General features: G+C 40.7%; 1 protein-coding gene across 2 annotated transcripts in view; it reads left to right on the forward strand.

Moving 5' to 3' along the window:
* CTTNBP2 (cortactin binding protein 2) overlaps positions 1-18,923 on the forward strand; it is a 174,607-nt gene that overhangs the window by 105,137 nt on the left and 50,547 nt on the right. For both annotated transcript variants that reach the window (XM_033193019.1, XM_033193020.1), the window contains exons 9-10: positions 12,066-12,183; positions 18,538-18,813. In XM_033193019.1, coding sequence (XP_033048910.1) covers positions 12,066-12,183; positions 18,538-18,813 — 394 coding nt within the window. The remainder of the gene's footprint in view (positions 1-12,065; positions 12,184-18,537; positions 18,814-18,923) is intronic.

Below are 18,923 nucleotides of genomic sequence, written 5' to 3' on the forward strand. Positions count from 1 at the left end.
GATGTTCATCAGGGATATTGGTCTAAAATTTCTTTTTTTGTTGTGTCTCTGCCAGCCTTTGGTATCAGGATGATGTTGGCCTCATAAAATGAGTTAGGAGGATTCCCTCTTTTCTATTGATTGGAATAGTTTCAGAAGGAATGGTACCAGCTCCTCTTTGTACCTCTGGTAGAATTCAGCTGTGAATCCATCTGGTCCTGGACTTTTTTTGATTGGTAGGCTATTAATTATTGCCTCAATTTCAGAGCCTGCTATTGGTCTATTCAGGGATTCAACTTCTTCCTAGTTTAATCTTGGGAGAGTGTAAGTGTCCAGGAATTTAGCCATTTCTTCTAGATTTTCTAGTTGATTTGCGTAGAGGTGTTTATAGTATTCTCTGATGGTAGTTTGTATTTCTGTGAGGTCCGTGGTGATATCCCCTTTATCATTTTTTATTGCGTCTATTTGATTCTTCTCTCTTTTCTTCTTTATTAGTCTTGCTAGCGGTCTGTCAATTTTGTTGATCTTTTCAAAAAACCAACTCCTGGATTCATTGATTTTTTGGAGGGTTTTTGTGTCTCTATCTCCTTCAGTTCTGCTCTGATCTTAGTTATTTCTTGCCTTCTGCTAGCTTTTGAATGTGTTTGCTCTTGCTTCTCCGGTTCTTTTATTGTGATGTTAGAGTGTCCATTTTAGATCTTTCCTGCTTTCTCTTGTGGGCATTTAGTGCTATAAATTTCCCTCTACACACTGCTTTAAATGTGTCCCAGAGATTCTGGTATGTTGTATCTTTGTTCTCATTGGTTTCAAAGAACATCTTTATTTCTGCCTTCATTTCATTATACACCCAGTAGTCATTTGGGAGCAGGTTGTTCAGTTTCCATGTAGTTGAGCAGTTTTGATTGAGTTTCTGAGTCCTGAGTTCTAGTTTGATTGCACTGTGGTCTGAGAGACAGTTTGTTATAATTTCTGTTCTTTTACATTTGCTAAGAAGTGCTTTACTTCCAGTTATGTGGTCAATTTTGGAATAAGTGCGATGTGGTGCTGAGAAGAATATATATTCTGTTGATTTGGGGTGGAGAGTTCTATAGATGTCTATTAGGTCCACTTGGTGCAGAGATGAATTCAATTCCTAGATATCCTTGCTAACTTTGTCTCGTTGATCTGTCTAATGTTGACAGTGGAGTGTTGAAGTCTCCCATTATTATTGTATGGGAGTCTAAGTCTCTTTGTAAGTCTCTAACGACTTGCTTTATGAATTTGGGTGCTCCTGTATTGGGTGCATATATATTTAGAAGAGTTAGCTCTTCCTGTTGAATTGATCCCTTTACCATTATGTAATGGCCTTCTTTGTCTCTTTTGATCTTTTATGGTTTAAAGTCTATTTTATCAGAGACTAGGATTGCAACCCCTGCTTTTTTTTGTTCTCCATTTGCTTGATAGATCTTCCTCCATCCCTTTATTTTGAGCCTATGTATGTCTCCGCATGTGAGATGGGTCTCCTGAATACAGCAGACTGATGGGTCTTGACTCTTTATCCAAATTTGCCAGTCTGTGTCTTTTCATTGGAGCATTTAGTCCATTAACATTTAAGGTTAATATTGTTATGTGTGAACTTGATCCTGCCATTATGATATTAACTGGTTATTTTGCTCGTTAGTTGATGCAGTTCTTCCTAGCCTCGATGGTCTTTACATTTTGGCATGTTTTTGCAATGGCTGGTACTTTGTTCTTTCCATATTTAGGGCTTCCTTCAGGGTCTCTTGTAAGGCAGGCCTGGTGGTGACAAAATCTCTAAGCATTTGCTTATCTGTAAAGGATTTTATTTCTCCTTCACTGATGAAACTTAGTTTGGCTGGATATGAAATTCTGGGTTGAAAATTCTTTCTTTAAGAACGTTGAATATTGGCCCCCACTCTCTTCTGGCTTGTAGAGTTTCTGCCGAGAGGTCTGCTGTTAGTCTGATGGGCTTCCCTTTGTGGGTTACCCGACCTTTCTCTCTGGCTGCCCTTAAGATTTTTTCCTTCATTTCAACTTTGGTGAATCTGGCAATTATGTGTCTTGGAGTTGCTCTTCTGGAGGAGTATCTTTGTGGTGTTCTCTGTATTTCCTGAATTTGAATGTTGGCCTGCCCTACTAGGTTGGGGAAGTTCTCCTGGATGATATCCTGAAGAGTGTTTTCCAACTTGGTTCCATTTTCCCCCTCACTTTCAGGCACCCCAATCAGACGTAGATTTGGTCTTTTTACATAATCCCATACTTCTTGCAGACTTTGTTCATTTCTTTTTCTTCTTTTTCTTTTGGTTTCTCTTCTCGCTTCATTTCATTCATTTGATCCTCAATCGCTGATACTTTTTCTTCCAGTTGATTGAGTCGGTTACTGAAGCTTGTGGATTTGTCACGTATTTCTCGTGTCATGGTTTTCATCTCTGTCATTTCATTTATGACCTTTTCTGCATTAATTATTCTAGCTATCAATTCTTCCACTCTTTTTTCAAGATTTTTAGTTTCTTTGCGCTGGGTGCGTAATTCCTACTTTAGCTCTGAGAAGTTTGATGGACTGAAGCCTTCTTCTCTCATTTCGTCAAAGTCATTCTCTGACCAGCTTTGATCCATTGCTGGCGATGAGCTGCGCTCCTTTGCAGGGGGAGATGCACTCTTATTTCTTGAATTTCCAGCTTTTCTGCCCTGCTTCTTCCCCATCTTCGTGGTTTTATCTGCTTCTGGTCTTTGATGATGGTGACGTACTGATGGGGTTTTGGTATAGATGTTCTTCCTGTTTGATAGTTTTCCTTCTAATAGTCAGGACCCTCAGCTGTAGGTCTGTTGGAGATTGCTTGAGGTCCACTCCAGACCCTGTTTGCCTGGGTATCAGCAGCAGAGGTTGCAGAAGATAGAATATTGCTGAACAGCGAGTGTACCTGTCTGATTCTTACTTTGGAAGCTTCCTCTCAGGGGTGTACTCCACCCTGTGAGGTGTGGGGTGTCAGACTGCCCCTAGTGGGGGATGTCTCCCAGTTAGGCTACTCAGGGGTCAGGGTCCCACTTGAGCAGGCAGTCTGTCCGTTCTCAGATCTCAACCTCCATGTTGGGAGATCCACTGCTCTCTTCAGAGCTGTCAGACAGAGTCGTTCGGGTCTGCACAGGCCTCTGCTGCTTTCCCTATTGTTTTTTTAGCTGCACCCTGTCCCCAGAGGTGGAGTCTACAGAGACAGGCAGGTTTCCTTGAGCTGCTGTGAGCTCCACCCAGTTCGAGCTTCCCAGCGGCTTTGTTTACCTACTTAAGCCTCAGCAATGGCGGGCGCCCCTCCCCCAGTCTCGCTGCTGCCATTTCGGTTAGATCACAGACTGCTGTGCTAGCAATGAGGGAGGCTCCGTGGCCGTGGGACCCTCCCGGCAAGGTGTGGGTATAATCTCCTGGTGTGCCCGTTTGCTTAAAGCGCAGTATTGGGGTGGGAATTACCCGATTTTCCAGTGTTGTGTGTCTCAGTTCCCTGCTAGGAAAAGGGATTCCCTTCCCCCTTGCGCTTCCCAGGTGAGGCAATGCCTCGCCCTGCTTCAGCTCTCGCTGGTTGGGCTGCAGCAGCTGACCAGCACCGATTGTCCGGCACTCCCCAGTGAGATGACCCCAGTACCTCAGTTGAAAATGCAGAAATCACCGGGCTTCTGTGTCGCTCGCGCCAGGAGGTGGAGACTGGAGCTGTTCCTATTCGGCCATCTTGCTCCTCCCCAAACCCTGGGTTTCTGTTAATATATTTTTTAAGCCCTGGAGTGGACATTAAATCTTCTAGTCTAACCTTTCCATTTTATGATTAAGACATTTAAACCCCAGAGAGTTTAGTAGATAAAAGTTGGGAATGAAGCCCAGATTGCCTGAATCCATTAGTCTTTTCATTGTACCATACTTCCTTCTCCCCTAGTCAAAGATATTGGAAAATGTATTAGTATCATTTGCCTAATATTTATATTCTGGCTGAGATAGTTCTTCAGAAAGTAATCTACTTATAACTAAGATATTAAGGCCAGATTTCTGAAAACATACAGCTCTGAGCTAGTCATTGCATTGCTAGAAAGATCCTACATTGACCACAAGTAGAGCTTAAAAATAGGTTTTTTTCTTTACTCTAGCATACATTTGTCTAATCTACACAGGGTAGTAGAATCGTTGCTACCCAAGAAGAAGACTTCAGTTTCCACATGGTTTTCAGTAGAGAATTGTGGAATTTCAGAGCTTGAAGGGACATAACATAGCTCAGTGGTCCCCAACCTTTTTGGCAGCAGGGACTAGTTTCGTGGAAGACAGTTTTCCATGGTTGGGGGTGGGGTGGGGTGGAATGGTTTCAGGATGAAACTGTCCCACCTCATAAGGAGCACACAACCTAGATCCCTTGCAGATGTAGTTCACAATAGGGTTCACACTCCTATGAGAGTCTAATGCCACCGTTGATCTGACAGGAGGCGGAGCTCAGGCAGGAATGCTTGCCCACCCTCCACTCACCTCCTGCTGTGTGACCTGGTTCCTAACAGGCCACAGACTGATACTGGTCTGTGACAGGGATTTGTGGACCCCTGACATAGTTCATCTAGTCAATTTCCCTTGTGTTGTAGATAAAGAAACTAAGTCTTTATCTATAACAAATGGGAAATAGGTAACTTAATTCCTCAAGCCCCATTCATTGAAGATCAAATTCCCACATCTGTCCTTTTTCCATGTTAGCCCCCTGGTCTTTTTTCCAATGGTTAAGAAATTTGTGCAGACCACCATTAAATGTCATTGGAAAACCTCTCTCTACAGCTGGCCTGACTATTCCAGAGAGGCTGCTGAACTAAGGATAAGCCTTTGTTTGCATCATTTCATCTGAATAGATAGGTGATTTTTTTTTTTTTTTTTTTGAGACAAAGTCTCACTCTGTCGCCCAGGCTGAAGTGCAGTGGCCCGATCGCGGCTCACTGCAAGCTCCGCCTCCCGGGTTCACGCCATTCTCCTGCCTCAGCCTCCCAAGTAGCTGGGACTACAGGCACCCACCACCTCGCCTGGCTAGTTTTTTGTGTTTTTTTAGTAGAGATGTGGTTTCACCCTGTTAGGCAAGATGGTCTCGATCTCCTGACCTCGTGATCCGCCCGTCTCAGCCTCCCAAAGTGCTGGGATTACAGGCTTGAGCCACCACGCCCGGCGGATAGATGAATTTCTTAATGAAACTTCCTGTCATGAAACCATTGACATGTTAGTTTCCTGCAACAGAAACAAATTTAAGAGATTGTCTGGATTTGAGCAGCTCTGTTGTTGAAGTTCCTATACCAAGAGATTTTTTTCACTGGAGGGACTGCGTGAATTTTTCACTACAGGAGGTGGTTATACTTCTCGCTTACCGAAGCCAGTGGCTTCCTGTCACTTCTGCTTTTGCTCAGTCTCCCTGGGTGTTTTAACGAGTTGACGATTTAATGCAAACTCCTCCCTCCCTGGGCTTCCAGACCACTGTCCTTTTCTCACTTCCCCTCCAACTTTGCTGACCAGGCTCTCTATTTGTTTTTCTGCTTTTTGTTTTTTGGGGTGTGTGTGTGTGTGTGTGTGTGTGTGTTTTAACTCTAAGCAACTCCCAACTTTTATTCTCAGCTGCCTACTCCTGTTTTCTAAGAGTTTATCCAGTCTTTCAGGGGTCTTTCAGGAATCATTTGTGACTCCTGCAGTAACTAGTCCCAAACCCATATCTCCATATCTGCCTTTTTACTTGTCCTCCAGACATTCATCTCCAGCATCCTAGAGGTCATGTCTGGTCAGGCCCACTGCCCTCTGGTCAGGTGGTAGCCCTCTTGTTACCCAGTTTAGACCATTTTTATGTGTTAGGATTGCGATCTGCCTGATGCATTGTTAAGCTTTTAGCCATATGAGGATCTCACGTTTGCACTCACACTGTAGCAGCCACCTCGGTCCTCCAAGATGTCTCCATGAGGTATGTGCAAAGGTCCACATGACGCCCCAATATTTGGATTCCTTCTTCCTAGGAATTGGATACAACAAGAACAAGATAAATAGGAGTCACTAAAGTTATTCATTGTTGCATGGAGTTGGGTAGCTAGTTTAGAAAAGAGAAAATTAGATGAGGTGCCTGCAAAGGCACAAAGTCATTGGAACTAGATTTTAATAATGATAAATAGAAATCTGTTCTTTGAACACTGTTGTAATGCTTTTGATTATGATTATTTCCTTTTTTCTTTTATTTTTAGAAAAAAATATTCTGGAAAATGCCTTTCTATACTCATTCACTATAATATTCAGTGAAGAATACTGAATCCTTTCTTACTTTGGACAGCAATGAATGGCAGAACCCTAAAGGGAATGTAAACTTGGCTGCCCAGGGTCATGCTCCACCTCTCATCTAAGACATGGGTCATCCAGTGTTTCCCACCAACACCTTTCATGGATCTGGGTTTTGATCCTTTTTCTCATCACTCTGAACTTTCTCACTTGAATGATCTTGTTGATCCACTGAATATAATCTATACGGATTCTAAAATCTCATCTCTAGCCCTACTTAAGCATTTTCTGAGTCTGTCTAGGCAGGTCCTTTCCTTGATAATCAGGGGAACAAACTTTCCAGTTTGCTCAGTACAACCCTGTTTATGCCTGTCATCCCAGTGTAATTAACAGTGCCTCCTTTCACTTTCTAATGTGTTCCAGTTTAAACAACTGTAGGGTAATCCTGTTGGGGACCACATTCGCTTTTGCTTCCACCAGATAGCTCTTCTAGCACATTCTTGGGCCCAAATGTTTATACTTCTTAGCCAATCTGCTGCAATTCTTGCTTCTCCTCTCTTACTCCAATAGCATCACCTGGCATTTGTTTACTTGCTCCATCTTCCTAACTGAAAGAACTCAAATGATCAACACAACTCTAAATTTATTCTTTTACAAATAAATTTTGGATACCTTGTCTCCTCCATAGTCTTGTCAGCACTGTCCTTAGGGAGCCCTCATCATCTACTGTCTGGTCACATTCACGGTACTGCCGCGGTCTCATCATGTTCAGTCTCTCTGCTTCCCTTACATTGCCATGTGAGGGGCTTTTCTAACAGGTGAACATGATGATGTAATTACCGGCTTCATGTCTTCCCAAGCCTCTGTTACTTCCAGGGCAGGGATGCCTATCATAACAGTCAAGTCCCTTCCTGATCTAGTCTTGGTCTGTTCCCCTGGGCACACTTCTGTCTCCTTCCCTAGTGCGTGCTAGGCTTTGACCATGCATACTGGTCAATGTGCAAACATCCTGTGCTCACTCCCCTCCCTGTCTTTGTATCTGCTGCTCCCATTACCTCAAATGGCCTCTTCTCCCGTCTTGACCCCTCTCTGCCTGGAAAACATTTCAGCTTGTCTTGGCTTCTTGGAGTTAGGTGTTCCCAGGATACCTCTCCACACTTTGCTTAGAGAGCATGTACTTCATTGTAATTGTTTGCATGCCTCTCTGCCTCTCCATCTCCTCTGAACAGTTACTTTTTAATCCTTATACATACTGTATCCAGCAGAGTCTGTGACCCAAAAGTACTAAATGTTTGCTGAGTCAGGAATAGAATGGACTGCTTTCTTTTTCTTAACTGGTCTCTTTGCTGTCACTCTCTTCCTTTCCAATGTAATCTTTCAGTACAACAATTGGTTTGCAGAACAGAGCTGAACATGGCACTTTCCTTCCCAAACACATTCTCATGCCTACAGAAAAGCATGCAAAGTGCATAGCACTCAACCCTTTACAGCTGACAGCAGCCAACTTCATCTTTGGCCATGAACACCTAACTACCTTCTTGCTTATGTCATTATTTCCGACATTAACGGCTTCCATCTTCCCAGCTCTGTAAAGTAGCAGGTACACCCCAAGGTTGTTCTCAGCACTTGAGCTGGGCTTTTGATGTATATTTGCAAACTTTTTCACTTTCTTTCCCTCTGCTCAATATCAAACTCTTGGCTCCCTGCTCTGACTTTGATTTTTATATCTAGCTTTCTGGACTCAGGGTTTCTACTGAATTTCCTGGATGCTGGTACCTTGCTTCTCAGCTCTGCTGAAAGGAGCCTGGCAGTTCCCTCACCCCTCAACCTCTCCTCTGTCCTTGATCCATAATAACGGATCCCTCTGTTTCAGCTGGACCCATGGGCACCCAGCATAAAGACAGCATTCTCCAGTCTCGATTGCAGGGAACTATGGCCAAATATTTGAGTACCAGCAAGTGGAATGTGAGTGCACGTGAAAGCTGAGGCCTAAGCTACTTCTTTAAAAGGTCTCTGTTATAGCGGATGTCTCTATATCTTAATAGGAATTTAGCTTAAACTCATCCACCTAGATCCCTGTCTCCGTATCACTTGGGTAGGACATCCTGCCCAGTTTAGGGCCCCTGGGACTCTATTTCCAGAAGCAGAGACTGGGATCACAGCAGTTGTCCTCTTCACACAATCCCATTCAACAAGGAGAGTATAGATGCTTCTCTCCCTCTTTACCCCTTCTGCTCCTCCATAAAGTAAAACTGTACTCATTGCTTCGCCAGCCCCTTTTCTGAGTGTATCAGGTCACTTTGCATTCCTCCCTGAGACATGGAATTGCTCTACCTCACTCACCATCAGGACCCTCAGCCCACATAATAGTCCCTGGCCCAAAGGGGCTTTGTGCCCTGCTTATGAAGTTGTCGTGAGGGCTAAACGAACATTGAATACTTGCGAAGTGTGGAATGTGCCTGGAACTTAATATGTGCTCAAATAGTTGTTGTAGCTGTTGTTGTTAAGTGTCTGTGGGGCCAAAGTTTTCACTTTCTTTGAGTTCTCCATGCATCCAGCACATGCTGCAGAATTTACACTTGTAGTAGTGTTTGGCTATGCGCTACCCTCATGGGGACTGACATTCGTGCTTTCTTAAAGAGAAAGTCACTGCTTATGGTCTGGCCCACTGACCTACCTGAATGTAAGAAAAATTAGAAATCACCTACTTTGAAGGTCAGAAATAAAAGACTATAAAAGAACAGGGTCAGGCAGTTCAGGAGTATTGCAAACTTGTGTTACACCTTTTATCATTTCTGTTTGTAATTTGAAGTAACAGTACTTAAATTGTCTTGAGATTACATTTGTTGACGTGCTATGGTACCTCACCAGTTAATTGGATATTTGGACTGTTTTCTAGCTGGTGATGATGATGTTGATTATGGTAATAATAATGGCTACTAATAACTCCTGGGAGTTTAGTACAGGCCATGAATATAAGAACTTTGTGTGCCTCTTTCATTTCAGTCATGTTAACCTTATGAAATATAGATACTTGAAATACAGATAGGGAAATGAAAGCAGGAAAATGTTAAATGATTCCGCAGCAGTGGTAGATATAGTCATTTTGGTTAGCAGGATTAGAATCCAGGTCAGCGGTGGCTCTTACCTACATTTACTGCAAGTTCTAACTTGCAAAATAAATGTGTGATTTTTATCACTTATCATCTTGAGAATTCACTAAGTTTAGTTCTCAGATTGCTTTCTAGTTAAGTTTCTAATTAGAGTTCATTTCTCAATCAACATTATCTTATTCATTTACTGATTTTGTCCAAATTAGTAACAACAAATTGATGAGTTGACATTTATTTATCTGACTTTGTTTTCTGTTAATTTCTTAGTGATTTCTTAAATCTGAACCGTAGACCTATGAAAGTCAGACTTCCAGACTTTTCTTTAAGATTTACTTTTTTAGTGGCCACATAATAATTGTACAGACTGCCAGACTTAAATGGCAAGTTTTAGAGAGATTCCTCCAACCTGAACAGGGTCAGGCAGGGAGAAACAAATGTCCTAGTTTCTTCCCTTTGCAAGCAGGCAGATTTTCTTTACTCAGGAAACCCAAGGCCCAGTGTCCTATCTTTCCAACATCCAAGAAGGTTCTCTCTGTCAGCTTTATCCTCAGAGCAGCACTGGCTTCCTGTTAAAGTTTCACTGAATTGGTGGTTTCTGCTTACTCTTTGTTTTTCTTTCTGGCCCTTGGGAACTCACCGTACTTTCTAACGAACTCATTATGGCATTTAAAAGTATGTTTCAGAGGCAACATGAAGCAACTGGAAGTCATGTGTACTCCTTGTGGAAGTGCAAATTGGCGTAGGCACTTTTGAAAGCTCTTTGCAGTATGGACTAACGTAGAACATGTGCATGCCCTGTGCACAGCAGTCCAGCCCTACCATATACCAAATACCCAACACGTGTCCACCACAGGACATGTACTAGAATGTTTATAGCAGAACACCAGTGTTCATCAACAAGAGAATGGATGAGTAAATTGTGGTATACCACAATGGAATATAATGGAATCCCACATAGTAATCATTTTTTAATGAAGACAAATTCTGACTACTGCCAACACATGGATGAATCTTAGAGACATTATATTGAATGAAAGAAGCCAAATATAAAAATGCACCTACATACAGTACGATTCCATTTATATAGAGTTCACAAATAGGCCAAACCAATCTCTAAAATTAGAAATCAGATAGTAGTTGCCTCTGCGGGGGAGAGAGGAGTTAATTGTTGAGATGGAGTACAAAAGGGGCTTCCAAAGTGCTCCTTCCACAAATATGTTTGCTTTGTGATAATGCTTCAAGTGATACACTTCTGTGTACTTTTCTATGTAGATATTATATTTCTTTTCTTTTCTTTTTTTTTTTTTTGAGACAGAGTCTCGCTTTGTCACCCAGGCTGGAATGCAGTGGCATGATGTTGGCTCACTGCTACCTCCGCCTCCCGTGTTCAAGCGATTCTCCTGCCTCAGCCTCCGGAGTAGCTGGGATTACAGGTGCCCACCACCATGTCCAGCTAATTTTTGTATTTTTAGTAGGATGGGTTTTCACCATGTTGGCCAGGCCAGGCTGGTCTCAAACTCCTAACCTCAAGTGATCCACCTGCCTCGGCCTTCCAAAGTGCTGGGATTACAGACATGAGCCACCACACCCAGCCGGATATTGTATTTCTTTTAAAAATATTTTGTATTAGAAGAGAAAAAAGTATATTTTAAAAGTGGATGAAAGGGTATGCTACAGAAAGATAAGAAAAGGCTATTCAAGAAGACTTGATTTAATGTATCGTTAGAACTGCAAGACAGCCCCATGCCTCCGAGTGGGTGTGTGTACATGTGTGCATGTGCGTGTGTGCGTGTGTGTGTGTGTTTAGGGGAGTGATGGGCAGGTCATTGCTTGTTTTGGTTATTAGTTCCTTTTCATGCTTTCTGGTGTATTCATTTTTCTCCTTAGCCTTGTGAGAAATTAGCAAACAAATCATCAAATGGTAAACATTGATATAGGAGAGTTCCTTGGTAAATATCCTGATGTAATACCTTGCCATGTGATTATTTATTAGAAAACGTATGTATATATATTGTCTGTTACTTTGCATTTGAAAAAATATGGAGGACTAAGACTTTTCAGTTCATAATTCTACTTTTTGAATGGAGATTTCCTTAAGCAACACAGAAGAAGAAAAAGTTGAAAAGGAAAGGGAGCATCACTTCAATATCTATAGGGAATGATTTTCTAAAATCTCAATCAACATGATGTGCATATTTTTCAAATAAAATATGACAGGGTAACATCTCAAATACAAATATGCTTATGAGGACTCTTAGAATTTTTAAAATTAGAACCCTGCACTTATATTACCAGGAAAGCAGTTTATAGTCTAGAAGACAGCAAAGTACATCCCGTTATAGCAAAGGTCTTCTGCTTTATATTGCCAAATTACCATAAAAGGAGAATGTCTGCTGAAATTAATTTTGTTTTTAATTTCAATCTGCAGATTGAGTGATTAGCAAGCTATTTTTTTTCTTGAAACCTAAGAAGCTGTTCTGTGGAACAGTGTTATGATCCTATCATTTGCATTTATATAAGCACTCTTTGCTTTGCATTTCTAGACATTGTTTAGTTTAATCTAAGATTAATCTGTATATTGGGGTTGATGGAATTGAAATAAGATTTATAACTGTGAATTCTTGATTTGATTGTTATAGGCAACTGGCTTTCCTTTGGATTTTGTACTCAAGTTAATTCATTTGGACTTGGAGGTAATCGAGCTCTTGTCTTTACAGAACTGCCTAGAAATCTTGTGTAGACACGGAGGGCTTGAGCCAGAAAGGAGAGACAAGTGCAATCGGACTGTGCATGATGTTGCCACTGATGACTGCAAGCATTTACTGGAGAATCTGAGTGAGTGATGTTCAGAGCTTATTGTTTATCTTTCCCCTCTGCTGCTGGGGCCTCTGGTACAATGGGAAAAACTATTTACAGTTTTTGCATCTCCTTTTTAACCTTTTCGGAGCCCCAACTATGGCAAAAATACTGACTCTAAGTGTGATAATTATTTTTCCATGTAGAATGACTTTTTGCAGAACTAATTGCTACTCAAGTGATGCTGGCTTCTCCTTGTATTTTACTGACCTAGGAGAGCAATCTAAATATTTATTGCATTTTTCTTCTGACTTAGATTGTCTTTCTAGACATTAGACTGGCAGGATATGAGAAATCCCAGCTATGTACTCTGTATCAGTTGATTGTATGAGACAGGCAAGTTGGTTATCTCCCAGCACCTGGTTGCCTACTTTTCTGTGAAGATAATTGATGATCTTTTGGGTCCCTTTCAGCTCCAAGAGTATATGCTCCTCAGCATATTTTATAAAAGCTCACTTGTGGGTTTGTGAGTGTGGAGTATAGACCTTACGAAACGTTATGACCTCTTACATTAAGATTATCACCCAATCCATCCAGTCAGCCAGCTGTATCAGTAATTCAGTTTTAGGATAAGCAGATTTTTAAAAACTTAAATAATGTTTTTATCTTCAACCTAATACATACCTTCATATACTTTTATTTTGTGAAGAAAATTTCAGAATGGCTGGGAAGCATATATGCAAACTGTGTAAGTAAACTTTAATATAAAAAGATAAAAGAGAATCATAGAAATTCTCTTTAAACCTGAGTGGGTTTTTTTTTTTTTTTTTTTTTTTGGTTGACAGAAGGTTTTATTTATCATTAAAGTCTGGCTTTCAGGACCTTAAACTTTTGAATCACTGCTCAGTGTCTGAAACAGTATCTTATATAGGATTTCTCTAAAATAGTTCTTTTATTATAAGCTGATGCTAACCTAATAACAAACATGGAAAACTTTCTGTTGGGCTAAAATTTTATTATGGAATGTAAATACTATCATTTAATTATATTCCACATTTTGATATTAAACATTTAAAAATGGAATAAGTAGATATAGCTGTGGTATCTTAGATGTGAGAAATATGAAGCATATTGGCATGGCTGGGATAGAGGTGTGATTAGAGGTGGGGAATTGGAAGGATGAGATAGCGCAATTGATGTTTTGGGCAGTTTAATGCTCATTTCAGTAGTTTTGACCTTATATGACAGTCAAAGATGAGTCAGTGAGATTCTTGATAGTGCATAATATGATACAAACGGTGTTTTGGAATTTTGTAGGCAGCTCTTTGTGGGACAAATCAACCTATAGAGAGTCTGGAAACAGATCAAGCATCAAAGAGTTTTAATGATGAGTCCTCAGTTGGACCAGGGTGGAAGAGAGGAAAATGGTATATAATGAGGAGAGGGATGAGAAATCCTAAAATTGAGGATTAAGGAAGACTTTATGAAGTAAAAGACTGATATGGGAGACCTGAGTATAATTTCTGTCTCGGACATGTTGGCAGGCTTTGCAGGTGTACATCCTGTGCAAGACTGGACATTAGGTAGTCTGATTTAAGGGAAAGGGCATTTGAATCCCAGCTCCCAGAGGTCTGTGTAATGTCAGGCAAGGTGCTTAGCCTTCTCTCACCTTAGTCTGCTCGCCTGTTAGTAGGGTTAATAATTATTCATATACCTGAGTGCAAAAGAGTGGATCGTTTCTTAAGGTCTTTCTAAGATTCCAATTCTGACAATCTGAGAGAAGTAAAAAAGACAGGATATGCATTTAGATTATGATTACTTCCGTAAGGCTGATGATAAAAGCTGTGAATGTAAATGAACTATAGAAAGTCAGTGGGGCCGGGTGCGGTGGCTCATGTCTGTAATCCCAGCCCTTTGGGAGACTGAGGTGGGCGGATCACCTGAGGTTGGGAGTTCCAGACCAGCCTGACCAACATAAAGAAACCCCATCTTTACTAAAAAATACAAAATTATCTGGGCATGGTGGCATATGCCTGTAATCCCAGCTACTCAGGAGCCTGAGGCAGGAGAATTGCTTGAACCTGGGAGGCAGAGGTTACAGTGAGCCAAGATGATGCCACTCCACTCCAGCCTAGGTGACAGAGTGAGACCCCATCTCAAAAGCAAAGAAAGTGAAGAACAGAATGTGTCAAAGAAAAACAAAGATGCACAATTATTTTCATTTATTGAACAAACTACTCCTCGCCTAAGCACATAGCTAGAAGCACTCTTGCATGTGTGTACCAGGAGATATATGAAAATGTGTGTTGCAGCATTGTGTGTAATACTAGAAAACTGAAAGCATTCTAAAGGGAAATCTATTAGGGAATGGTTAAATAGAATAATCTCTAGAAAATCCATATCTTAAAGGTACCAAGTAGCACTTAAAAATAAATTTTATCTATATAAATCACCTTAAATACATTAAAGAAATGTTGAGTGAAGAAGTCAGTTATAAAAGGACACATAATATAAAACCATCTGTGTAAAAAGTTTAAAAATACAACTCCAAGCCTATATTTGTTATAAGTACCACTAAATGAGGCAACGTGTGAAAATATGCATGGGGAGGTAAGAGCTTCCCCATGGAAGATGTAAGTGAAAATTGAAGGGCTGAGCCAAGAAAGAGTGGAAAATAGAGACATTCCAGGTGAATTAGCAGCGTATCTGGAGGCACTGAAGGGGACGTGCTTTGCAGTCTTTAGAGGTATTTAGCTATATGCTGGGGAGAGGAGGGAGATGAGTGTGGAAAGTCTAGAGTCAGATCATAAAAGGCCTTGTATTCCTTTTGATTCAATCCTCCGTGTAAGTTTTGAGGCAATCCCGTGGACCTGAATGAACAATTGAATGATTGCAAATAAGGACATAAGAGGTAGGTAATGGGGAAATAATTATCTTGACACACAGGGTACCATAGATGGGGAGCATGACTGGTACCTAGTAAGAGGGAAGGAGGCCTGAACAAGCAAGGGAGGAACAGGGCTGGAGAAACAGTGTCATGGTTCAAGTCATAGGTGTGCTGTGAGACAGGAATGATGTATAGGGTGAGGGGAGAAGTGAACTGAAGGCCAAGCCCAGAGAAACCCCTATCTTTAGGTCAGAGAAGATTTTTTTAAATGACTCTAAAAGAAGATTGGGAAATAGGAAGGAAAAGAGCCAGAAAACAATGGTGTATGGTCAGGCATGGTGGCTCACGCCTGTAATCCCAGCATTTAGGGAGGCTGAGGCAGGAGGATTGCTTGAGCCCAGGAGTTCAAGACCAGTCTGGGCAACATGGCAAAACCCCATCTCTTCAAAAAATACAAAAAAAAAAAAAAAATTAGCTAGGAATGGTGGCATGCGCCTGTAGTCCCATCTGTTCTCTACTCCATGGGGGGATGAGGCAGGAGGATTACCTGTGCCGGGGAGGTCAAGGCTGCAGTGAGAGAAGATGGCACCACTGCCCTCTAGCCTGGGTGACAGAGAAAGACCCCGTCTCAAAAAAGAAAAGAAAAGAAAAGAAAACAATGGTGTAATTGGATTCAAGTTAGGAGACCTTTCTAAGAGGAAGAAGTAATTTAATAGTATCACATTCCCTAGACTGTAAGGGTTAAAAAAGAGTTGATTGCATTTGGCAAATAGGAAGTTACTGCTAACAGAGACAAGTTTCATGCAGTTATGTAGACAGAAGCTGATTATTTTAAGCAGAGAATAATATGGAAAGGCAGTGGAGAAATCTCCGGTAGAATAGTTTTCTTCATCCATTGAATAAACCCCTTTTTATTAATTCATTGAACACATGCTTTTATTGAGCTGCTCTTTGTACCAGTCACTATCTTAGCCACTTGATGTAAGTCAGAATTTTTAAGAAGATTGTTCTCATCCTGAAGCTTATAGTCTAACATTAAGAGATAAAATGAATAATAAACATAAGAAAAATTTATTTTTTGGCTTTGTGAGGTGGTGAGATATGCTATGGAAAAGACTGAGGGGGGATGGAAATTGTAAGGGTGGGTTTTAGCTTTTAAAATGGTGGCCAAGTTTGCCTCACTGATGAGACATTGAAGCTAAGGCTTGAAGGAAGTGAACAGGGCAGCTATGTGGATATCTAAGGTAGGAGCTTTAGCACCAGTTGGACAGAGGCCTGAGGTAGCAGCATTCCTGTTGTGTCTGAGGAACTGCAAGGAGGGCAGGGTGACTGGTTAAAAGGAAAGAGAAGCAGGAAGACAGGTCAGAGCCCTAGCCATTTCAGTGTTTGAGTGCAGGAGAGCAGTTACAGGGTGAAGTGGGGCCTGATCTTGTTGGAACGTGTAGGCCATTGTAAGAACTTAAGGTAGCCATTGCAGTGTTCGACTGTAGGAGAGATGGGATCTGATGCACATTTTAACAGTAGCACTGGCTGCTTTGTTGAGAATCAACTATAGGAAGTCACAAACAAATCAGGAACACCTGTTAGTACATGAATGTAGTATTCCAGGTGAGAGACAATTGTGGTGGCTCCGTGTAGGACTGTAGCAGATGAAGTGGTGAGAAGGACTTGGGTTCTGGATACAGTTGAAGGTAGAGTCAACAGAACTTCCTCATGGATTGAATGCGAAGTTTAAGAGAGGGAAGAGATTCGTAGATAATTCAAGGTGTTTAGTCTGAGCAACTCGCATGATGGAGTTGTCAGTACTTGTTAGGGGAAAGGCTGTAGATGAAACAGATTTTGCTCATGAAGTTGGGGAGTTCAGATTTGGATGCAGGAATTTGAGATATTTTTTAGGGTACCTATGGGGAGATGTCGAATCAGCAGGAATTCCCGAGACGAGTGAGAGCTGATGAGTAAATGTGAAGGTCAGCAGTCTATCAGTAATATTTAAAGTCATGGAACTGGATGAGATCACTAAGGGAATGAACATGCACAAATTAAATAGAGAAAGGAGCCCCGAAACACACTATCGTTAAGAAGTCTGGAAAAGGTGAAGGGAACAATAAAGGAACAACACTAAAGAGTGACCAAGGAGGTACTACCTCCTTCCAGGAGAACTACCATCTATGGGTATGGAGATCCAGGAGGATTATATCAAGGAGAAAAGAGAGATCACTTGTGTCAGATACTGTGGATAAGTAAGATGACTGAGAGTCAGAAAATGGAAAATAAAGTAATCCAGCAGTTGGTTAGTTAATGGAAAAATCCAGTTTAAGAAGAGAATCTTGTAAACACGTATTGTTTTAAAACATTTTAATTGTAAAGCATACAAAGTAATTTTTTTAACCAACGTTTAGATAGACATCTTTAGTGTGGATTCTACTAATTAAAATTTCACATACTCTTGCTTGAAAAAAACATACCTTTAATTCATCATCTATGATTTCTAGTGTTGGACTGCTTAAACACATTTATGAAGCAAACTAAAGGTAGTATCTGTCCAGAGATTATTAAACCCTTTCTCATTTCATATAGTTGTCCCATTTATACCTCATTAGATAACATTTTTTAGCAGTTCCTAAACTGTCTCTAAAGGATTCAACTTAGTTTTCACAGGAACGGTAACTCATTATTTCATCAATTTATGGAATATTTAATTCACTAACTGTAGTCATCAGTTCAGTGAATATAGAATATTTGGAAACAAACACACGTAACTCAGTATACAATTCAGTCATGAGAACAGAAGTACATGGGGGTGCTACCCACTGCGCTGGAGCCTTAGTCAGAGAAATCGGAAAGAGCTTTTCAGAAGTTCATTCCTACTACCCTGTTAACCATTTATCAAATACTTACTGGTATTTACCATATAAGAATATATAAAATCTATTACAAAAGTAAGTTCATTTATTCTTCATACCAACTCGATGTACATTCCCTCCATTTTATGGAAGAAATTGGGGTACAGAGAGATCAAGGCAATTTACAAGAACACACAGCTAATAGGAGGCTGACCCTGACCCTGGGGCTCAACCCAAGGTTCTCAGTTACTATCCTAAGCATCCCAACCTGTCCAACTATAGCCTGCCTCATTCATGACATTATCTATGAAGGAAAGGAGAATATAGAGAACTTAAGGTCAAGGGAGGGTTATAGTTCTTTCAGATTTTTTTTAAAAACCTGACAATCTTGCTGATGGGAAAGAGTTAATGAAATAGAAAAAGCTAAAGATGCAAGGAAAGAGACAGTTCATGCAGCATGCTTCCAAAGAAACTGAAGAGATTGGGAGACAAAATTTACTCTGGTGTAAGAATGTTCAATATAATGTTATTTAATGGAATAAAATAGCTATCCTTTGGTTTGTATTTTTAAATGTTTGTATCTGCTTATTTTATATAATAGTTTTGCATTTTTTTTTCTGTCTGGATTTTTTTTAACTCCTAATTCTTTTACTCTTCTACCAGATGCTCTTAAAATACCCTTAAGGATTTCAGTGGGTGAGATTGAACCAAGCAACTATGGTTCTGATGACTTGGAATGCGAAAACACAATATGTGCTTTAAATATCCGCAAACAGACATCATGGGATGATTTTTCAAAAGCAGTGAGTCAAGCTCTGACAAATCATTTCCAGGCAATCTCTTCTGATGGATGGTGGAGTCTGGAAGACGTGACTTGCAATAACACCACCGATTCCAACATCGGCCTCAGTGCAAGAAGCATACGATCCATCACGCTAGGTATCAGCAGTCCTATGACGAAGAAAAAGTGAAATTTCTGGGTTTATTTATGTTTATGGGTTTCATAACCTGATTCTTAGTTCATTGATTAAGCACATTCAAAGCTTATT

This window comes from Trachypithecus francoisi, unplaced genomic scaffold (assembly GCF_009764315.1).
Source record: "Trachypithecus francoisi isolate TF-2019V2 unplaced genomic scaffold, Tfra_2.0 Lachesis_group4, whole genome shotgun sequence".
Lineage (NCBI taxonomy): Eukaryota > Metazoa > Chordata > Mammalia > Primates > Cercopithecidae > Trachypithecus > Trachypithecus francoisi.